This window comes from Oncorhynchus mykiss, chromosome 21, assembly GCF_013265735.2.
Source record: "Oncorhynchus mykiss isolate Arlee chromosome 21, USDA_OmykA_1.1, whole genome shotgun sequence".
Lineage (NCBI taxonomy): Eukaryota > Metazoa > Chordata > Actinopteri > Salmoniformes > Salmonidae > Oncorhynchus > Oncorhynchus mykiss.
The window spans coordinates 64,733,602-64,754,592 of NC_048585.1; the positions used below are offsets into that span (position 1 = coordinate 64,733,602).

At 48.8% G+C, this 20,991-nt stretch overlaps 1 protein-coding gene across 1 annotated transcript; it reads left to right on the forward strand.

The window, feature by feature from the left end:
- Positions 1 to 1,054: 1,054 nt before the first annotated feature.
- Positions 1,055 to 20,921, forward strand: LOC110500801 (E3 ubiquitin-protein ligase Topors; the record flags this gene model as incomplete). Its single annotated transcript, XM_036958441.1, has 8 exons — positions 1,055 to 1,292; positions 2,468 to 2,643; positions 3,897 to 3,948; positions 4,309 to 4,669; positions 8,569 to 8,876; positions 18,326 to 18,493; positions 18,579 to 18,722; positions 19,557 to 20,921. Coding segments are annotated over exons 2-8 (2,571 nt in total), but the record flags the coding sequence as incomplete, so codon positions are not given.
- Positions 20,922 to 20,991: the final 70 nt, after the last annotated feature.

Consider the following 20,991-nt stretch of genomic DNA (forward strand, 5'->3'; position numbering starts at 1 on the left):
AAGTCTGAACGATGTCCTGCTCAACAAAGAGAAAATGTTACTCTCAACCGGGGTACAAACACACACACAGAAAAAGATACACAGACACACACACACACACACACACAGATACAGACACACAGACACACACACAGATACAGACACACAGATACAGACACACAGACACACACAGACACACAGATACAGACACACAGACACAAAGGTATATGTATTTTTGTCTGTGACCACCGAGAATGTTGACCCACCCCCAAAAAAAAGAATTGCAAAGTTATAAACAAGCGAAGAAAGGATAATAAAATAAAATAAACCCAAGATAACTGCATTGTATAATAGCTAGATTATTAGGCTACATATTCACTTTCATATATGTGTAGTCGTCCTATTTTTTTAAAGTCAAATTGATATTTTCTATAGTGAATGATGGAACGAGCGACTTTGGCGTTATTGATTCTTGCTCCGTTTAGACAAACTGAAGAAATGCAGTGTTTACATGATCAAACGAAATAGCATGATAAAGAACTTGTCAAACGTGATACAAACACCCCGATACATAATAGCATACGAAACATTTATTCTCTTAGTGGGAAAACTGTATCGTGTAAAAAAAAAAAGTTTTTTAAAATACTTTAAATAGCCATAAATCATTTACGAGCTACAGCAAGCTCTTTAGCCTATATTCTGGAATCATTTTCAGCGCAGGACAGCTCCTGTAACGACACTTTGAAACGAGTGCACTGCGTGGTGTTTTGGGGGAACGGGTGTCAGTGACATCGTTAAAACATTCCATCACTAAACTGGACACCAGGTCTGAAATCTAACAAGTACATGACAATTTGCTCATTTATAGACGGGAAGTGGACGTGTAATACTTAGTGGAGATGGAGGAGACTGAAATTAAAACATATGCTTAAAGTACTTGACTTCCTCTTTCAAAATAAGAAGTGAAGATGAAATAGTTTCTACCAACATCAACAAATGTGGACACAATCAATCAGCCAAAACCTCTAATCTCCCCTGGACATTAGTAACGCGTGCGGCTGCGCGAAGGGAAAGTCCTCCAGTATCCCACAATCCTCTTTGTTACCGATTTGCGCTCTGCTTTCTGATTCACAACACCAAGTTTTGTCGACATCCTACCATACATTTGACCATTTATAACCTTTCTTTAGGTCTGCATTCACCGTAATGTCGTCAGATAGTTAGCCGATGAGCGACACTAACGGATTCGTTGGTAACGTTAGGTGATGTTTTGACCGTGAACCGGAGATCTCTGCAGGGATTCGAGTCGTCAGGTAGGAAAAAAGACGTTAGCTAACCATGTTAGCTGGCTAACGTTACTCGGCTAGCCTGTCAGCTGACGAGCTAGTTATCAACCTATTTTTGTTGTTGTTTCGTTTGATTATCATCATTAGTGCTAGTGATGCAGCTACCTAGCTATCTTTATAGGTAACTAGTGAGTGACTGCGATTGGTGAGCGATGAACCAGGGCACGGATGGTTAGCATTCAGGTTTAGCTAGTTAGCTCGTTAGCTGGGCGGAAGTGGAAGCAGCACGTCGTTACCAAAGCCAGCTGTGAAGAATATATATGCGCTAGATCTGGTCGCTAAAAAAAACAATAAGAGACCATTTATGCTTGATCTGAAAATGTGTGTCGGGGGAATGGGTGGTGTGGCAGGCATAGACCAACTTGACCTCTGAACCGCATCGCCGTGCGCCTCTCGAATGTTGTAACAACGCGGAGGGCTCTGTATAGTTACGCGTTGACATGGTTGACGGTAGGTGAACTTGATATCTTGACAACTTCCTTCTCAAGAAGCGCATTAAGTGTGAATACCCTGAGTTCTGCAGAGGCCGGATCACCGGAAATGCAGCGCGTTTTACTGTACACTGTTTTCACCGTTTTAGTGACGACACGTTTAGCGTCTGTCTTCCGTTTACACACAGTTGTTCTGTAACGTGGAGATATGCCCGTGAGGGAACCCTATAAAAGTGTTTATCAATTTAACCTTTTTTTAAAAAAAAAAACATTTGTTTCCGCAGATAAGGTCCTTATGTTTACAAAACTCCAAGCGATGCCTGTTAATGTTCAGACCCAAGCGATGCCTGTTAATGTTCAGACCCAAGCGATGCCTGTTAATGTTCAGACCCAAGCGATGCCTGTTAATGTTCAGACCCAAGCGATGCCTGTTAATGTTCAGACCCAAGCGATGCCTGTTAATGTTCAGACCCAAGCGATGCCTGTTAATGTTCAGACCCAAGCGATGCAGCCTTTGTCCAATGACTCTTATATATGTAATGGACAGAGAGTTGTGGGGAAGGTTTAGGCACTAGACTACATGTTTGTGGACTCACATTCCCATAGTAGGCTAATCTACATTATTCTCATACATGCGCTGTAGCAAAATGTTTCCAATTGATTTGTCTGGTATCGACTGACCTGACACCTTCTCCCCCCCCCCCTCTCTAGAAGATGGCCCCTACCAAGATGAAACTGCGTGTTCGGCGGCGGGAGAGCGGAGGAGGTGGTCAGGAACAGGAAGAAACCTCTAAGACCTCCTCTCAGTCGGTGTCGGCCGAGGCGTCTCCTGACTCTAAATGCCCAATCTGTCTGGACCGTTTCAACAACATGTCTTACCTGGACAGGTATTAGGATCCCAATTAGCTGCTGCCGAGGCTACTCTTCCTGGGGTCCAAACAGGAAACCATAAATAAAATGCATAATGTACATATCACTACGTTTACATTGCAATTTAGCCATTCCCACAGCTAGTGTAGGGAGACACCCACATATCACATACCACATACAATGTAAAATGCATTTAATACTGTGTGTTTCCCTCTGTTCTGGAACTGTGAAGAGACCTCTGGTTGCATGTCTTGTGTTGTACAGATGAGTGTCTGAACTGTGAAGAGACCTCTGGGTTGCATGTCTTGTGTTGTACAGATGAGTGTCTGAACTGTGAAGAGACCTCTGGTTGCATGTCTTGTGTTGTACAGATGAGTGTCGGAACTGTGTTACCAACTGCTTGAGCAGACAGTTCAGTACCTTCAACACCTCAACACATCAATACCTCGCACAAAGACCAATTGTGATGCCGTCAATCTCTCCTGAACTTTGAACCAGGAGATATTGACATGTCATTGACGTTTGTCCTCCCTGCACATCTAAGTGCTTCTAACTTTAGGACCAACTGCAGTTTGCGTAAGTCCTTCTGTGCCGCACCTGAATGTACCAGTGCTGCTTCCGTCGCTCTCCTCGCCCCTCCCTCTCTTCCTTCCCTCTCCTCGCCCTGTCCTCCCTCTCTTCCGTCCCTCGCCCCGCCCTCCCTCTCTTCCGTCCCTCTCCTCGCCCCTCCCTCCCTCTCTTCCGTCCCTCTCCTCGCCCCTCCCTCTCTTCTGTCCCTCTCCTCGCCCCGACCTCCCTCTCTTCCGTCCCTCGCCCCGATCTGGGCTCGAACCAGGGACCCTCTGCACACATCAACAACAGTCACCCACAAAGCATCGTTACCCATCGCTCCACAAAAAAGCCGCGGCCCTTGCAGAGCAAAGGTTAAACAAAAACTTCAAGGTCTCAGAGCGAGTGACGTCACCCGATTTGAAACGCTATTAGCACCACCGCTAACTAGCTAGCCATTTCACATCGGTTACATGAACACACAACTGAACAGTAGTCCTGGTGCGTCAAAACTGGTGCCTGGGTAAAGGAATGAGAGGCCTGGCATATTGCTGCTCCCAAGGTGCTTTTAAGTTCTGATTTCAGCAGCCGTCACCTGACGAAAGACGTGTGTGAATTCAAAATGTGTATATTTTTTGTAGTATATTATTTTAGCCCAGCAACAGTGTTCTCAGGTTTAAGGTGTCACCCCGTTTCACCCGTTTCTTCGTTACCTGAACAGGTGCCTCCATCGCTTCTGCTTCCGGTGCATACAGGAGTGGAGCAACAACAAGGTAGGAGTCAAGTCTCCCAAACAGCACCCTATTCCCTATGTAGTGCACTACCTATGATCAGAGCCAATACATCCCAAACAGCACCCTATTCCCTATGTAGTGCACTACATTTGATCAGAGCCAATACGTCCCAAATAGCACCCTATTCCCTATGTAGTGCACTACCTTTGATCAGAGCCAATACGTCCCAAATAGCACCCTATTCCCTATGTAGTGCACTACATTTTTGTGCACAGAACAAGTACTAAGCTAGACTTTTGTGTGTTTTTATAATATCATTGCTCTTGATTACTGAAATGATGGACAACTCGATTTCCCCTCTAGGATTAATAAGTAATTTATGTTATTTCTGATCTCCAGGTGGAATGTCCTCTGTGTAAACAGCCGTTCTCCTCCATCCTTCACTCGATCAAGGCCCAGGACAACTTTAAAGAGTTTACTCTCAGGCCTCCTCCTGTTCCAGGGGAGAACGGGACCGCAATGATCGCAGCTGCCGAAGCAGCCGCCGCTGCCTTGGTGACCGCCAGGGTAGGTGGTAGTCATGGAGAACGAAGGAGGACGAGGAGAAGAGGAGGAGGAGGAGGAGGGGGGCAGGGGAGAGGAGGGAGAGAGAGGAGACAGTCAGGACGACTGTGGAGAGGGAGGCGACTCTCTTCTGCTCCTCCTCTCCCTCCTCTTCATCCCCCTCTTCTACCCAGGCCCGAGGATGGAGGAATGAGAGGTAACCTTGTCTTTTAATCCTTAGGCGTGATTTGTTGTTACCTTTTCAAGACCACTTTGGAAAGATGGATTTTCATTGAAAGTGCTCTTTGTTTCTTTGTTTTTCTTTACCCAAATAAATTAAATTCAGTGCCTGAGGTTGGTCTAGACTAGAGGGTATCGTCATCTGTAGGAGCTATATACCACCCCAGTGTGGGTACCTCAGCCTGTATAAGTTAGAAACCACCCCAGTGTGGGTACCTCAGGAGTTATACACCACCCCAGTGTGGGTACCTCAGCCTGTATAAGTTAGAAACCACCCCAGTGTGGGTACCTCAGCCTGTATAAGTTAGAAACCACCCCAGTGTGGGTACCTCAGCCTGTAGGAGTTATACACCACCTCAGTGTGGGTACCTCAGCCTGTATAAGTTAGAAACCACCCCAGTGTGGGTACCTCAGCCTGTATAAGTTAGAAACCACCCCAGTGTGGGTACCTCAGCCTGTATAAGTTAGAAACCACCCCAGTGTGGGTACCTCAGCCTGTATAAGTTAGAAACCACCCCAGTGTGGGTACCTCAGCCTGTAGGAGTTATACACCACCCCAGTGTGGGTACCTCAGCCTGTATAAGTTAGAAACCACCCCAGTGTGGATACCTCCACCTGTATAAGTTAGAAACCACCCCAGTGTGGGTACCTCAGGAGTTATACACCACCCCAGTGTGGGTACCTCAGGAGTTATACTCCACCCCAGTGTGGGTACCTCAGGAGTTGTACACCACCCCAGTGTGGGTACCTCAGGAGTTATACACCACCCCAGTGTGGGTACCTCAGGAGTTATACACCACCCCAGTGTGGGTACCTCAGGAGTTATACACCACCCCAGTGTGGGTACCTCAGCCTGTAGGAGTTATACACCACCCCAGTGTGGGTACCTCAGCCTGTATAAGTTAGAAACCACCCCAGTGTGGGTACCTCAGGAGTTATACTCCACCCCAGTGTGGGTACCTCAGGAGTTATACACCACCCCAGTGTGGGTACCTCAGGAGTTATACACCACCCCAGTGTGGGTACCTCAGGAGTTATACACCACCCCAGTGTGGGTACCTCAGGAGTTATACACCACCCCAGTGTGGGTACCTCAGGAGTTATACACCACCCCAGTGTGGGTACCTCAGGAGTTATACACCACCCCAGTGTGGGTACCTCAGCCTGTAGGAGTTATACACCACCCCAGTGTGGGTACCTCAGGAGTTATACTCCACCCCAGTGTGGGTACCTCAGGAGTTATACACCACCCCAGTGTGGGTACCTCAGGAGTTATACACCACCCCAGTGTGGGTACCTCAGGAGTTATACACCACCCCAGTGTGGGTACCTCAGGAGTTATACACCACCCCAGTGTGGGTACCTCAGGAGTTATACTCCACCCCAGTGTGGGTACCTCAGGAGTTGTACACCACCCCAGTGTGGGTACCTCAGGAGTTATACACCACCCCAGTGTGGGTACCTCAGGAGTTATACACCACCCCAGTGTGGGTACCTCAGGAGTTATACACCACCCCAGTGTGGGTACCTCAGGAGTTATACACCACCCCAGTGTGGGTACCTCAGGAGTTATACACCACCCCAGTGTGGGTACCTCAGGAGTTATACACCACCCCAGTGTGGGTACCTCAGGAGTTATACACCACCCCAGTGTGGGTACCTCAGGAGTTATACACCACCCCAGTGTGGGTACCTCAGGAGTTATACACCACCCCAGTGTGGGTACCTCAGGAGTTATACTCCACCCCAGTGTGGGTACCTCAGGAGTTATACACCACCCCAGTGTGGGTACCTCAGGAGTTATACTCCACCCCAGTGTGGGTACCTCAGGAGTTATACACCACCCCAGTGTGGGTACCTCAGGAGTTATACTCCACCCCAGTGTGGGTACCTCAGGAGTTATACACCACCCCAGTGTGGGTACCTCAGGAGTTATACACCACCCCAGTGTGGGTACCTCAGGAGTTATACTCCACCCCAGTGTGGGTACCTCAGGAGTTATACACCACCCCAGTGTGGGTACCTCAGGAGTTATACTCCACCCCAGTGTGGGTACCTCAGGAGTTATATACCACCCCAGTGTGGGTACCTCAGCCTGTAGGAGTTATACACCACCCCAGTGTGGGTACCTCAGACTGTAGGACATACAGTACCTGATGTTTAGGCCAAGGTATGTATAGTTTTTTGTGCGCTCTAGGGCAACTGTGTCTAGATGGAATTTGTATTTGTGGTCCTGGCGACTGAACCTTTTTTGGAACACCATTATTTTGGTCTTACTGAGATTTACTGTCAGGGCCCAGGTCTGACAGATTCCGTGCAGAAGATCTAGGTGCTGCTGTAGGCCCTCCTTGGCTGGTGACAGATCTAGGTGCTGCTGTAGGCCCTCCTTGGTTGGTGACAGATCTAGGTGCTGCTGTAGGCCCTCCTTGGTTGGTGACAGATCTAGGTGCTGCTGTAGACCCTCCTTGGTTGGGGACAGATCTAGGTGCTGCTGTAGATCCTCCTTGGTTGGGGACAGATCTAGGTGCTGCTGTAGACCCTCCTTGGTTGGGGACAGATCTAGGTGCTGCTGTAGGCCCTCCTTGGTTGGGGACAGATCTAGGTGCTGCTGTAGGCCCTCCTTGGTTGGTGACAGATCTAGGTGCTGCTTTAGGCCCTCCTTGGTTGGTGACAGATCTAGGTGCTGCTGTAGGCCCTCCTTGGTTGGGGACAGATCTAGGTGCTGCTGTAGGCCCTCCTTGGTTGGTGACAGATCTAGGTGCTGCTGTAGGCCCTCCTTGGTTGGTGACAGATCTAGGTGCTGCTGTAGGCCCTCCTTGGTTGGGGACAGATCTAGGTGCTGCTGTAGGCCCTCCCTGGCTGGTGACAGATCTAGGTGCTGCTGTAGGCCCTCCTTGGTTGGTGACAGATCTAGGTACTGCTGTAGGCCCTCCTTGGTTGGGGACAGATCTAGGTGCTGCTGTAGGCCCTCCTTGGTTGGGGACAGATCTAGGTGCTGCTGTAGGCCCTCCTTGGTTGGGGACAGATCTAGGTGCTGCTGTAGGCCCTCCTTGGTTGGGGACAGATCTAGGTGCTGCTGTAGGCCCTCCTTGGTTGGTGACAGATCTAGGTGCTGCTTTAGGCCCTCCTTGGTTGGTGACAGATCTAGGTGCTGCTGTAGGCCCTCCTTGGTTGGGGACAGATCTAGGTGCTGCTGTAGGCCCTCCTTGGTTGGTGACAGATCTAGGTGCTGCTGTAGGCCCTCCTTGGTTGGTGACAGATCTAGGTGCTGCTGTAGGCCCTCCTTGGTTGGGGACAGATCTAGGTGCTGCTGTAGGCCCTCCCTGGCTGGTGACAGATCTAGGTGCTGCTGTAGGCCCTCCTTGGTTGGTGACAGATCTAGGTACTGCTGTAGGCCCTCCTTGGTTGGGGACAGATCTAGGTGCTGCTGTAGGCCCTCCTTGGTTGGTGACAGATCTAGGTGCTGCTGTAGGCCCTCCTTGGTTGGGGACAGATCTAGGTGCTGCTGTAGGCCCTCCTTGGTTGGGGACAGAAGCACCAGATCATCAGTAGACATTTGACTTCGGATTCTAGCAGGATGAGGCCGGGTGCTGCAGACTTCTAGTGCCCTCGCCAATTCATTGATATATATGTTGAAGAGGGTGGGGCTTAAGCAGCATCCCTGTCTAACCCCACGGCCCTGTGGAAAGAAATGATTGTATTTTTTTGGCCAATTTTTAACTGCACACTTGTTTGTGTTCATGGATTTTATAATGTTGTATGTTTTTTCCCCAACACCACTTTCCATCAATTTGTATAGCAGACCCTCATGCCACATTGAGTCAAAATATTTTTTTCTCTCTCTCACTGTCCCTTGTCCCTCCCCCTTTCTCTCAGGAGAGATGGATGGAGAGGACCCGGGGGTCATCTTTGATGGGCTGACTGGCGTGTCCGCCCCCCCACCTCACGATCGAGGAGTGCAGCGTCTCATGGTGCGTCTGGCTGCTAGGCGACGGTCCCAGAGAGAGGGGCGCTCCGTAAGACTGCTCCGACCACGGGAGATGCTTTCCTTCCGCCGGGCGCTCTACCGCAGTGGCGTACGTGTCAGGAACGCCCGCGGGGGCTGCGAGAGGCCCCGTGACATCACTGCTGCGTTTTACCAGCGGAACCCGGTTGCTCTCCATAGACTCCTCCCCTGGTTACAGGTGTGTGTGTGGTTACAGATGCTGTTTCCACTTACTGGGCATTCGGAAAGTATTCAGACCCCTTGACTTTTTACACATTTTGTCACGTTAGCCTTATTATGAAATGGATTACATTGTTTTTTCCCTTCATCATTCTACACACAATACCCAATAATGACATCACAATAGGTGACTTACAGGAGATATAGCACTAGCAGAGTGACCTATATGAGATATAGGACTAGCAGAGTGACTTACAGGAGATATAGGACTAGCAGAGTGACTTACAGGAGATATAGGACTAGCAGAGTGACTTACAGGAGATATAGGACTAGCAGAGTGACTTACAGGAGATATAGGACTAGCAGAGTGACTTACAGGAGATATAGGACTAGCAGAGTGACTTACAGGAAATATAGGACTAGCAGAGTGACTTACAGGAGATATAGGACTAGCAGAGTGACTTACAGGAGATATAGGACTAGCAGAGTGACTTACAGGAGATATAGCACTAGCAGAGTGACCTATATGAGATATAGGACTAGCAGAGTGACTTACAGGAGATATAGGACTAGCAGAGTGACTTACAGGAGATATAGGACTAGCAGAGTGACTTACAGGAGATATAGGACTAGCAGAGTGACTTACAGGAGATATAGGACTAGCAGAGTGACTTACAGGAGATATAGGACTAGCAGAGTGACTTACAGGAAATATAGGACTAGCAGAGTGACTTACAGGAGATATAGGACTAGCAGAGTGACTTACAGGAGATATAGGACTAGCAGAGTGACTTACAGGAGATATAGCACTAGCAGAGTGACTTACAGGAGATATAGCACTAGCAGAGTGACTTACAGGAGATATAGGACTAGCAGAGTGACTTACAGGAGATATAGGACTAGCAGAGTGACTTACAGGAGATATAGGACTAGCAGAGTGACTTACAGGAGATATAGGACTAGCAGAGTGACTTACAGGAGATATAGGACTAGCAGAGTGACTTACAGGAGATATAGGACTAGCAGAGTGACCTATATGAGATATAGGACTAGCAGAGTGACTTACAGGAGATATAGGACTAGCAGAGTGACCTATATGAGATATAGGACTAGCAGAGTGACTTACAGGAGATATAGGACTAGCAGAGTGACTTACAGCAGATATAGGACTAGCAGAGTGACTTACAGGAGATATAGGACTAGCAGAGTGACTTACAGGAGATATAGGACTAGCAGAGTGACTTACAGGAGATATAGGACTAGCAGAGTGACTTACAGGAGATATAGGACTAGCAGGGTGACCTACAGGAGATATAGGCCCTAGCAGAGTGACTTACAGGTTGATATTGGACTACAGGAGATATAGGACTAACCCCTCCATAGAGATGGACTGGGAGATGAAACCCCTCTATGGAGATGGACTGGGAGATGAAACCCCTCCATGGAGATGGACTGGGAGATGAAACCCCTCCATGGAGATGGACTGGGAGATGAAACCCCTCCATAGAGATGGACTGGGAGATGAAACCCCTCCATAGAGATGGACTGGGAGATGAAACCCCTCCATAGAGATGGACTGGGAGATGAAACCCCTCCATAGAGATGGACTGGGAGATGAAACCCCTCCATGTAGATGGACTGGGAGATGAAACCCCTCCATAGAGATGAAACCCCTCCATAGAGATGGACTGGGAGATGAAACCCCTCCATGTAGATGGACTGGGAGATGAAACCCCTCCATAGAGATGGACTGGGGGATGAAACCCCTCCATAGAGATGGACTGGGAGATTAAACCCCTCCATAGAGATGGACTGGGAGATGACACCCCTCCATGGAGATGGACTGGGAGATGAAACCCCTCCATAGAGATGGACTGGGGGATGAAACCCCTCTATAGAGATGAAACCCCTCCATAGAGATGGACTGGGAGATGAAACCCCTCCATGTAGATGGACTGGGAGATGAAACCCCTCCATAGAGATGGACTGGGAGATGAAACCCCTCCATAGAGATGGACTGGGAGATGACACCCCTCCATGTAGATGGACTGGGAGATGAAACCCCTCCATAGAGATGGACTGGGAGATTAAACCCCTCCATAGAGATGAAACCCCTCCATAGAGATGGACTGGGAGATGAAACCCCTCCATGTAGATGAACTGGGAGATGAAACCCCTCCATAGAGATGGACTGGGAGATGAAACCCCTCCATAGAGATGGACTGGGAGATGAAACCCCTCCATAGAGATGGACTGGGAGATGACACCCCTCCACGTAGATGGACTGGGAGATGAAACCCCTCCATAGAGATGAAACCCCTCCATAGAGATGGACTGGGAGATGAAACCCCTCCATAGAGATGGACTGGGGGATGAAACCCCTCTATAGAGATGAAACCCCTCCATAGAGATGGACTGGGAGATGAAACCCCTCCATAGAGATGGACTGGGGGATGAAACCCCTCTATAGAGATGAAACCCCTCCATAGAGATGGCCTCTGAGATTAAACCCCTCCATAGAGATGGACTGGGAGATTAAACCCCTCCATAGAGATGGACTGGGAGATGAAACCCCTCCATAGAGATGGACTGGGAGATGAAACCCCTCCATAGAGATGGACTGGGGGATGAAACCCCTCTATAGAGATGAAACCCCTCCATAGAGATGGCCTCTGAGATTAAACCCCTCCATGGAGATGGACTGGGAGATGAAACCCCTCCATAGAGATGGACTGGGAGATGAAACCCCTCCATAGAGATGGACTGGGAGATGAAACCCCTCCATAGAGATGGACTGGGAGATGAAACCCCTCCATAGAGATGGACTGGGAGATGAAACCCCTCCATGTAGATGGACTGGGAGATGAAACCCCTCCATAGAGATGAAACCCCTCCATAGAGATGGACTGGGAGATGAAACCCCTCCATGTAGATGGACTGGGAGATGAAACCCCTCCATAGAGATGGACTGGGGGATGAAACCCCTCCATAGAGATGGACTGGGAGATTAAACCCCTCCATAGAGATGGACTGGGAGATGACACCCCTCCATGGAGATGGACTGGGAGATGAAACCCCTCCATAGAGATGGACTGGGGGATGAAACCCCTCTATAGAGATGAAACCCCTCCATAGAGATGGACTGGGAGATGAAACCCCTCCATGTAGATGGACTGGGAGATGAAACCCCTCCATAGAGATGGACTGGGAGATGAAACCCCTCCATAGAGATGGACTGGGAGATGACACCCCTCCATGTAGATGGACTGGGAGATGAAACCCCTCCATAGAGATGGACTGGGAGATGAAACCCCTCCATAGAGATGAAACCCCTCCATAGAGATGGACTGGGAGATGAAACCCCTCCATGTAGATGAACTGGGAGATGAAACCCCTCCATAGAGATGGACTGGGAGATGAAACCCCTCCATAGAGATGGACTGGGAGATGAAACCCCTCCATAGAGATGGACTGGGAGATGACACCCCTCCACGTAGATGGACTGGGAGATGAAACCCCTCCATAGAGATGAAACCCCTCCATAGAGATGGACTGGGAGATGAAACCCCTCCATAGAGATGGACTGGGGGATGAAACCCCTCTATAGAGATGAAACCCCTCCATAGAGATGGACTGGGAGATTAAACCCCTCCATAGAGATGGACTGGGAGATGACACCCCTCCATGGAGATGGACTGGGAGATGAAACCCCTCCATAGAGATGGACTGGGGGATGAAACCCCTCTATAGAGATGAAACCCCTCCATAGAGATGGCCTCTGAGATTAAACCCCTCCATAGAGATGGACTGGGAGATGACACCCCATGGAGATGAAATTAGAGATGAAACCCCTCCATAGAGATGGACTGGGAGATGAAACTCCTCCATAGAGATGGACTGGGGGATGAAACCCCTCTATAGAGATGAAACCCCTCCATAGAGATGGACTGGGAGATGAAACCCCTCCATAGAGATGGCCTGGGGGATGAAACCCCTCCATAGGGAAGAAACCCCTCCATAGAGATGGACTGGGAGATGAAACCCCTCCATAGAGATGGACTGGGGGATGAAACCCCTCCATGGAGATGGACTCGGGGATGAAACCCCTCCATAGAGATGGACTGGGGGATGAAACCCCTCCATAGAGATGGACTGGGGGATGAAACCCCTCCATAGGGATTAAACCCTTCCATAGAGATGGACTGGGGGATGAAACCCCTCCTTAGAGATTAAACCCTTCCATAGAGATGGACTGGGGGATGAAACCCCTCCATAGGGATGAAACCCCTCCATAGAGATAGACTGGGAGATGAAACCCCTCCATGGAGATGGACTGGGAGATGAAACCCCTCCATGGAGATGGACTGGGGGATGAAACCCCTCTATAGAGATGAAACCCCTCCATAGAGATGGACTGGGAGATGAAACCCCTCCATGTAGATGGACTGGGAGATGAAACCCCTCCATAGAGATGGACTGGGAGATGAAACCCCTCCATAGAGATGGACTGGGAGATGACACCCCTCCATGTAGATGGACTGGGAGATGAAACCCCTCCATAGAGATGGACTGGGAGATGAAACCCCTCCATAGAGATGAAACCCCTCCATAGAGATGGCCTGGGAGATGAAACCCCTCCATGTAGATGAACTGGGAGATGAAACCCCTCCATAGAGATGGACTGGGAGATGAAACCCCTCCATAGAGATGGACTGGGAGATGAAACCCCTCCATAGAGATGGACTTGGAGATGACACCCCTCCACGTAGATGGACTGGGAGATGAAACCCCTCCATAGAGATGGACTGGGAGATGACACCCCTCCATGTAGATGGACTGGGAGATGAAACCCCTCCATAGAGATGAAACCCCTCCATAGAGATGGACTGGGAGATGAAACCCCTCCATAGAGATGGACTGGGGGATGAAACCCCTCTATAGAGATGAAACCCCTCCATAGAGATGGACTGGGAGATTAAACCCCTCCATAGAGATGTACTGGGAGATGACACCCCTCCATGGAGATGGACTGGGAGATGAAACCCCTCCATAGAGATGGACTGGGGGATGAAACCCCTCTATAGAGATGAAACCCCTCCATAGAGATGGCCTCTGAGATTAAACCCCTCCATAGAGATGGACTGGGAGATGACACCCCTCCATGGAGATGAAATTAGAGATGAAACCCCTCCATAGAGATGGACTGGGAGATGAAACTCCTCCATAGAGATGGACTGGGGGATGAAACCCCTCTATAGAGATGAAACCCCTCCATAGAGATGGACTGGGAGATTAAACCCCTCCATAGAGATGGACTGGGAGATGACACCTCTCCATGGAGATGAAATTAGAGATGAAACCCCTCCATAGAGATGGACTGGGAGATGAAACCCCTCCATAGAGATGGACTGGGAGATGAAACCCCTCCATAGAGATGGACTGGGGGATGAAACCCCTCCATAGAGATGGACTGGGGGATGAAACCCCTCCGTAGAGATGGACTGGGGGATGAAACCCCTCCATAGAGATGGACTGGGGGATGAAACCCCTCCATAGGGATTAAACCCTTCCATAGAGATGGACTGGGGGATGAAACCCCTCCATAGAGATTAAACCCTTCCATAGAGATGGACTGGGGGATGAAACCCCTCCATAGGGATGAAACCCCTCCATGGAGATGGACTGGGAGATGAAACCCCTCCATGGAGATGGACTGGGAGATGAAACCCCTCCATAGAGATGGACTGGGAGATGAAACCCCTCCATGGAGATGGACTGGGAGATGAAACCCCTCCATAGAGATGGACTGGGAGATGAAACCCCTCCATAGAGATGGGCTGGGAGATTAAACCCCTCCATAGGGATGAAACCCCTCCATAGAGATGAACTGGGAGATTAAACCCCTCCATGTAGATGGACTGGGAGATGTAGTCCTAGACTATATCATGTTATTATTCAGTCCTATAATACAGTATCAACAGTATATAGCCTCCATATTGACTCTGTACCGTAACAGCCTGTATATAGCCTTCACATTGACTCTGTACCGTAACAGCCTGTATATAGCCTTCACATTGACTCTGTACCGTAACACCCTGTATATAGCCTCCACATTGACTCTGTACCGTAACACCCTGTATATAGCCTCCACATTGACTCTGTACCGGTACCCCCTGTATAACCTCCACATTGACTCTGTACCGTAACATCCTGTATATAGCCTCCACATTGACTCTGTATCGTAATCCCCTGTATATAGTCTCCACATTGACTCTGTACTGTAACATCCTGTATATAGCCTCCACATTGACTCTGTACCGTAACACCCTGTATATAGCCTCCACATTGACTCTGTACCGTAACACCCTGTATATATTCTCCACATTGACTCTGTACCGTAACACCCTGTATATAGCCTCCACATTGACTCTGTATCGTAATCCCCTGTATATAGTCTCCACGTTGACTCTGTACCGTAATACCCTGTATATAGCCTCCACATTGACTCTGTACTGGTACCCCCTGTATATAGCCTCCACATTAACTCTGTACCGTAACACCCTGTATATAGCCTCCACGTTGACTCTGTACCGGTACACCCTGTATATAGCCTCCACATTGACTCTGTACCGGTACACCCTGTATAACCTCCACATTGACTCTGTACCGGTACCCCCTGTATATAGCCTCCACATTGACTCTGTACCGGTACACCCTGTATAACCTCCACATTGACTCTGTACCGGTACCCCCTGTATATAGCCTCCACATTGACTCTGTACCGGTACCCCGTGTAGATAGCCTCCACATTGACTCTGTACCGTAACACCCTGTATATAGCCTCCACATTGACTCTGTTCCGGTAACCCCTATATATAGCCTCCACATTGACTCTGTACCGGTACCCCCTGTATATAGCCTCCACATCAAAATCAAACGTAACAGTCAGTATCTGGTGTGGCCACCAGCTGCATTAAGTACCACAGTGCATCTCCTCCTCATGGACTGCACCAGATTTGCCAGTTCTTGCTGTGAGATGTTAAGCAAGTTCCCAGACATTTCTGGGGGGAATGGCCCTAGCCCTCACCCTCCGATCCAACAGGTCCCAGACGTGCTCAATGGAATTGAGATCTGAGATCTGATTTGAGATCCAGGCTCTTCGCTGGCCATGGCAGAACACTGACATTCCTGTCTTGCAGGAAATCATGCACATAACGAGCAGTATGGCTGGTGGCATTGTCATGCTGGAGGGTCATGTCAGGATGAGCCTGCAGGAAGGGTACCACATGAGGGAGGAGGATGTCTTCCCTGTAACGCACAGCATTGAGATTGCCTGTAATGACAACAAGCTCAGTCCGATGATGCTGTGACACACCGCCCCAGACCATGACGGACCCTCCACCTCCAAATCAATCCTGCCTCAGAGTACAGGCCTCGGTGTAACGCTCATTCCTTCAACGAAAATCACAAGTCCGACCATCACCCCTGGAGAGACAAAACCGCGACTCGTCAGTGAAGAGCCCTTTTTGACAGTCCTGTCTGGTCCAGCGACGGTGGGTTTGTGCCCATAGGCGACATTGTTGCCGGTGATGTCTGGTGAGGACCGGCCTGACAACAGTCCTACAAGCCCTCAGTCCAGCCTCTCTCAGCCTATTGCGGATAGTCTGAGCACTGATGGAGGGATTGGGCGTTCCTGGTGTAACTCGAGCAGTTGTTGTTGCCATCCTGTACCTGTCCTGCAGGTGTGATGTTCGGATGTACCGATCCTGTGCAGGTGTTGTTACACGTGGTCTGCCACTGCGAGGACGATCAGCTGTCCGTTCTGTCTCCTTGTAGAACTGTCTTAGGCATCTCACAGTACAGACGTTGCAATTGTATTGCCCTGGCCACATCTGCAGTCCTCATGCCTCTTTGCAGCATGCCTAAGGCACGTTCACGCAGATTATGTTTTGGTGTTTTACAGAGACAGTAGAAAGGCCTCTTTAGTGTCCTAAGTTTTCATAACTGTGACCTTAATTGCCTACTGTCTGTAAGCTGTTAGTGTCTTAACGACCGTTCCACAGGTGCATGTTCATTAATTGATTATGGTTCATTGAACAAGCATGGGGAAACAGTGTTTAAACCCTTTACAATGAAGATCTGTGAAGTTATTTGGATTTTTACGAATTATCTTTGAAAGACAGGGTCCTGAAAAAGGGATGTTTTCTTTGTTTTGCCGAGTTTACATAATAATAATACTCATTGACTGAACGTTCTGATTTATTACGCATCACAATAATACTGTCGTACAGGGGCCTGTTCAAATCTGAATTCTGTTTGCCTCATCAGAAAGATTCAGGGAATATGTATCACTGTTCTGTTCATGTCTTATGATCAACTTGGGCAAATTCATGTTCAATACATTTAGTTGATTCCCTACTAAGATCAATACATTTAGTTGATTCCCTACTAAGTTCAATACATTTAGTTGATTCCCTACTAAGTTCAATACATTTAGTTGATTCCCTACTAAGTTCAATACATTTAGTTGATTCCCTACTAAGTTCAATACATTTAATTGATTCCCTACTAAGTTCAATACATTTAGTTGATTCCCTACTAAGTTCAATACATTTAGTTGATTCCCTACTAAGTTCAATACATTTAGTTGATTCCCTACTAAGTTCAATACATTTAGTTGATTCCCTACTAAGTTCAATACATTTAGTTGATTCCCTACTAAGTTCAATACATTTAGTTGATTCCCTACTAAGTTCAATACATTTAGTTGATTCCCTACTAAGTTCAATACATTTAGTTGATTCCCTACTAAGTTCAATACATTTAGTTGATTCCCTACTAAGTTCAATACATTTAGTTGATTCCCTACTAAGTTCAATACATTTAGTTGATTCCCTACTAAGTTCAATACATTTAGTTGATTCCCTACTAAGTTCAATACATTTAGTTGATTCCCTACTAAGTTCAATACATTTAGTTGATTCCCTACTAAGTTCAATACATTTAGTTGATTCCCTACTAAGTTCAATACATTTAGTTGATTCCCTACTAAGTTCAATACATTTAGTTGATTCCCTACTAAGTTCAATACATTTAGTTGATTCCCTACTAAGTTCAATACATTTAGTTGATTCCCTACTAAGTTCAATACATTTAGTTGATTCCCTACTAAGTTCAATACATTTAGTTGATTCCCTACTAAGTTCAATACATTTAGTTGATTCCCTACTAAGTTCAATACATTTTTAAAAAATATTGTAGAATTCCGTTTTAATGTCTCGCTTCCGTGATTCTGTCGAGGTTTTCTGCATCTTAGATTTTATATGGCCGTAGGGGGAGTTTTGTAGCCAGTCATCTTTGCTGCTGCTAGTATCAAGTCTTTCAGAGCGTGTTTTGAGTCTGCATATTTGATTAATTGAAACTTCGACCTTTAACCCTTGACCTATAACCCTTGACCCCTGGTTACAGCGGGAGCTGACGGTGCTGTACGGCGCCCATGGCTCATTGGTCAACATCGTCCAGCGCATCATCACCTCGCGAATCGCACGTCACGACATGGAGGGAGGGGGTGGGGCCATCCAGGACGAACTCCGTCCCTTCCTGCTGGCGAGGACTGATCACTTCCTTCACGAGCTTGTGAGCGCACACACTCTCTCCCTAAACCAATCACACACACACTCACACCCTCACTAACCTTTGTGTGTCTCACCCCCCCCCCCAGATCAGTTTTGCACGTTCCCCTCTCAGTATGGAAGTGTATGACCAGTTGTCCATCTACGACCCTCCAGCGCCGTCCTACGAGGACAGGATGACATCATCATCTAGCGACACTGACGACTCTGTCATCGCCATTTCGGATGAAGAGGTTTTTATTTTATTACTTGTTTTTAAATAGTTGTTTCACCCCTTGAGAGAAGAGTTGGTGAGTAAGTCACTGTACTGTGGACGCTGTGTCCTTTTGATTTGAGGAGGTAAAGGTGGGTATTTCCCCTCAGGAATATGTATGTCTATCTAGGAAGAGGAAGGGAGACATTTCCCCTCAGGAATATGTCTATCTAGGAAGAGGAAGGAAGACATTTCCCCTCAGGAATATGTTTGTCTGTCTATCTAGGAAGAGGAAGGAAGATATTTCCCCTCAGGGATATGTTTGTCTGTCTATCTAGGAAGATATGTCCCCTCAGGAATATGTTTGTCTGTCTATCTAGGAAGAGGAAGGAAGATATTTCCCCTCAGGAATATGTTTGTCTGTCTATCTAGGAAGAGGAAGGGAGACATTTCCCCTCAGGAATATGTCTATCTAGGAAGAGGAAGGAAGACATTTCCCCTCAGGAATATGTTTGTCTGTCTATCTAGGAAGAGGAAGGAAGATATTTCCCCTCAGGAATATGTTTGTCTGTCTATCTAGGAAGAGGAAGGGAGACATTTCCCCTCAGGAATATGTCTATCTAGGAAGAGGAAGGAAGACATTTCCCCTCAGGAATATGTTTGTCTGTCTATCTAGGAAGAGGAAGGATGATATTTCCCCTCAGGAATGTGTTTGTCTGTCTATCTAGGAAGAGGAAGGAAGATATTTCCCCTCAGGAATGTGTTTGTCTGTCTATCTAGGAAGATATGTCCCCTCAGGAATATGTTTGTCTGTCTATCTAGGAAGAGGAAGGAAGATATTTCCCCTCAGGAATGTGTTTGTCTGTCTATCTAGGAAGAGGAAGGAGGGTCGGAGGGAGAACGAGAGAGACGGCCGGTGTCGGTAGCAGGAAGTAGCGCTCTGAGCCAATCTGCTTGGGACGATGAAACACCAGGACCCTCCTACTCTACAGCTGAGCCGTCCCAATCCCCGATGCCGCTGTCGATCAGCCCAGGGGGGAGGGACTCTGGTCCAGCGGGGGCTAATCAGAATCCTGCTCAGGACATGACAGCGGCAGGAAATGGAGAGAGGGTTGAGGAGGGAGGAGAGGAAGAGGAGGGGGAACAATGTATGATAGTAGGGTTTGTTAAAGCCATGGCTGAGAGAACTCCTGAACTGGTCCAACTCTCCTCTGACCCCTCAGACGAAGAGGGGGAGAAACAGGAGACGAAAGAGACTGTTCCACAAACAGCGTTAACCCCTTTCTCTCTCGTTGTCCCTCCCCTCTCCATTCCAGTTCCCCCCATGTCTCTGTTTAAAAACACCAGCACAGAAAGACAGGGAGGAGGGGGGGAGAGACAGGGAGGAGGGGGGGAGAGACAGGGAGGAGGGGGGCAAAGAGGACTGGGAGTAAGACATCTAGACAGAGAGAGAGAGCAGGTAGAAGAGAGACTGCTCTATTCCCCTCTAGGGGAGAGAAGGGAGGGCAGACACCGAGAGCGGTCGTGTTCAGGATCGCGGTCCAGAAGCAGACATCGGTCAGCGAGCGTTTGGTCGCGGTCCGGTCGGTCCAGGAGTTCTGAACGGAGCTGGTCAGCACGGAGCCCCGTGTCCGTACGGAGCGACGACAGCAGCCAGGAACGGCGCCGGAAGAGACGGGCGAGAGAGCGGGAGAAAAGGAGACGGGAGAAAGGAAGAGGCTCCCACGACAGAGGCTCCCACGACAGAGGCTCCCACGACAGAGGCTCCCACGACAGAGGCTCCCACGACAGAGGCTCCCACGACAGAGGCTCCCACGACAGAGGCTCCCACAGACAACACAGCAGAGAGCACAGGAGAGAGACCAGTGGAGGAAGTGAGAGGAGCAGAGGTAGAGAGAGAGAAAGGATTCCATATGAACCAGCCAGGTCCCAATATTCTAACACGGGAATATTCTTTAGTCCGGAAAACAGCGTCCTATCCCATTCCCCGTCCTTATCCCGGAGTAGCCAGCGAGGACCAGAATCTCCTGGGGAACACCGGCATTCCCGGTCCTCTGACAGCCTCTCTTCCTCCAGCTCCCTGTCCCATCTCTCTGTACACAGACAGCATTCCCGACATTCCCCACGCTCCGACAAGCCGGGTGGGAAGAGGAAATATAAGTCACGGCATCTGGAAGACCCTTCCTGGGAGCCATCCAGCTCTGCACGGAGAGAGAGGGGGCGAGGGGGGGAGGGAGAGAGGGGGCGAGGGGGGGAGGGAGAGAGGGGGCGAGGGGGGGAGCGAGAGAGGGGGCGAGGGGGGGAGCGAG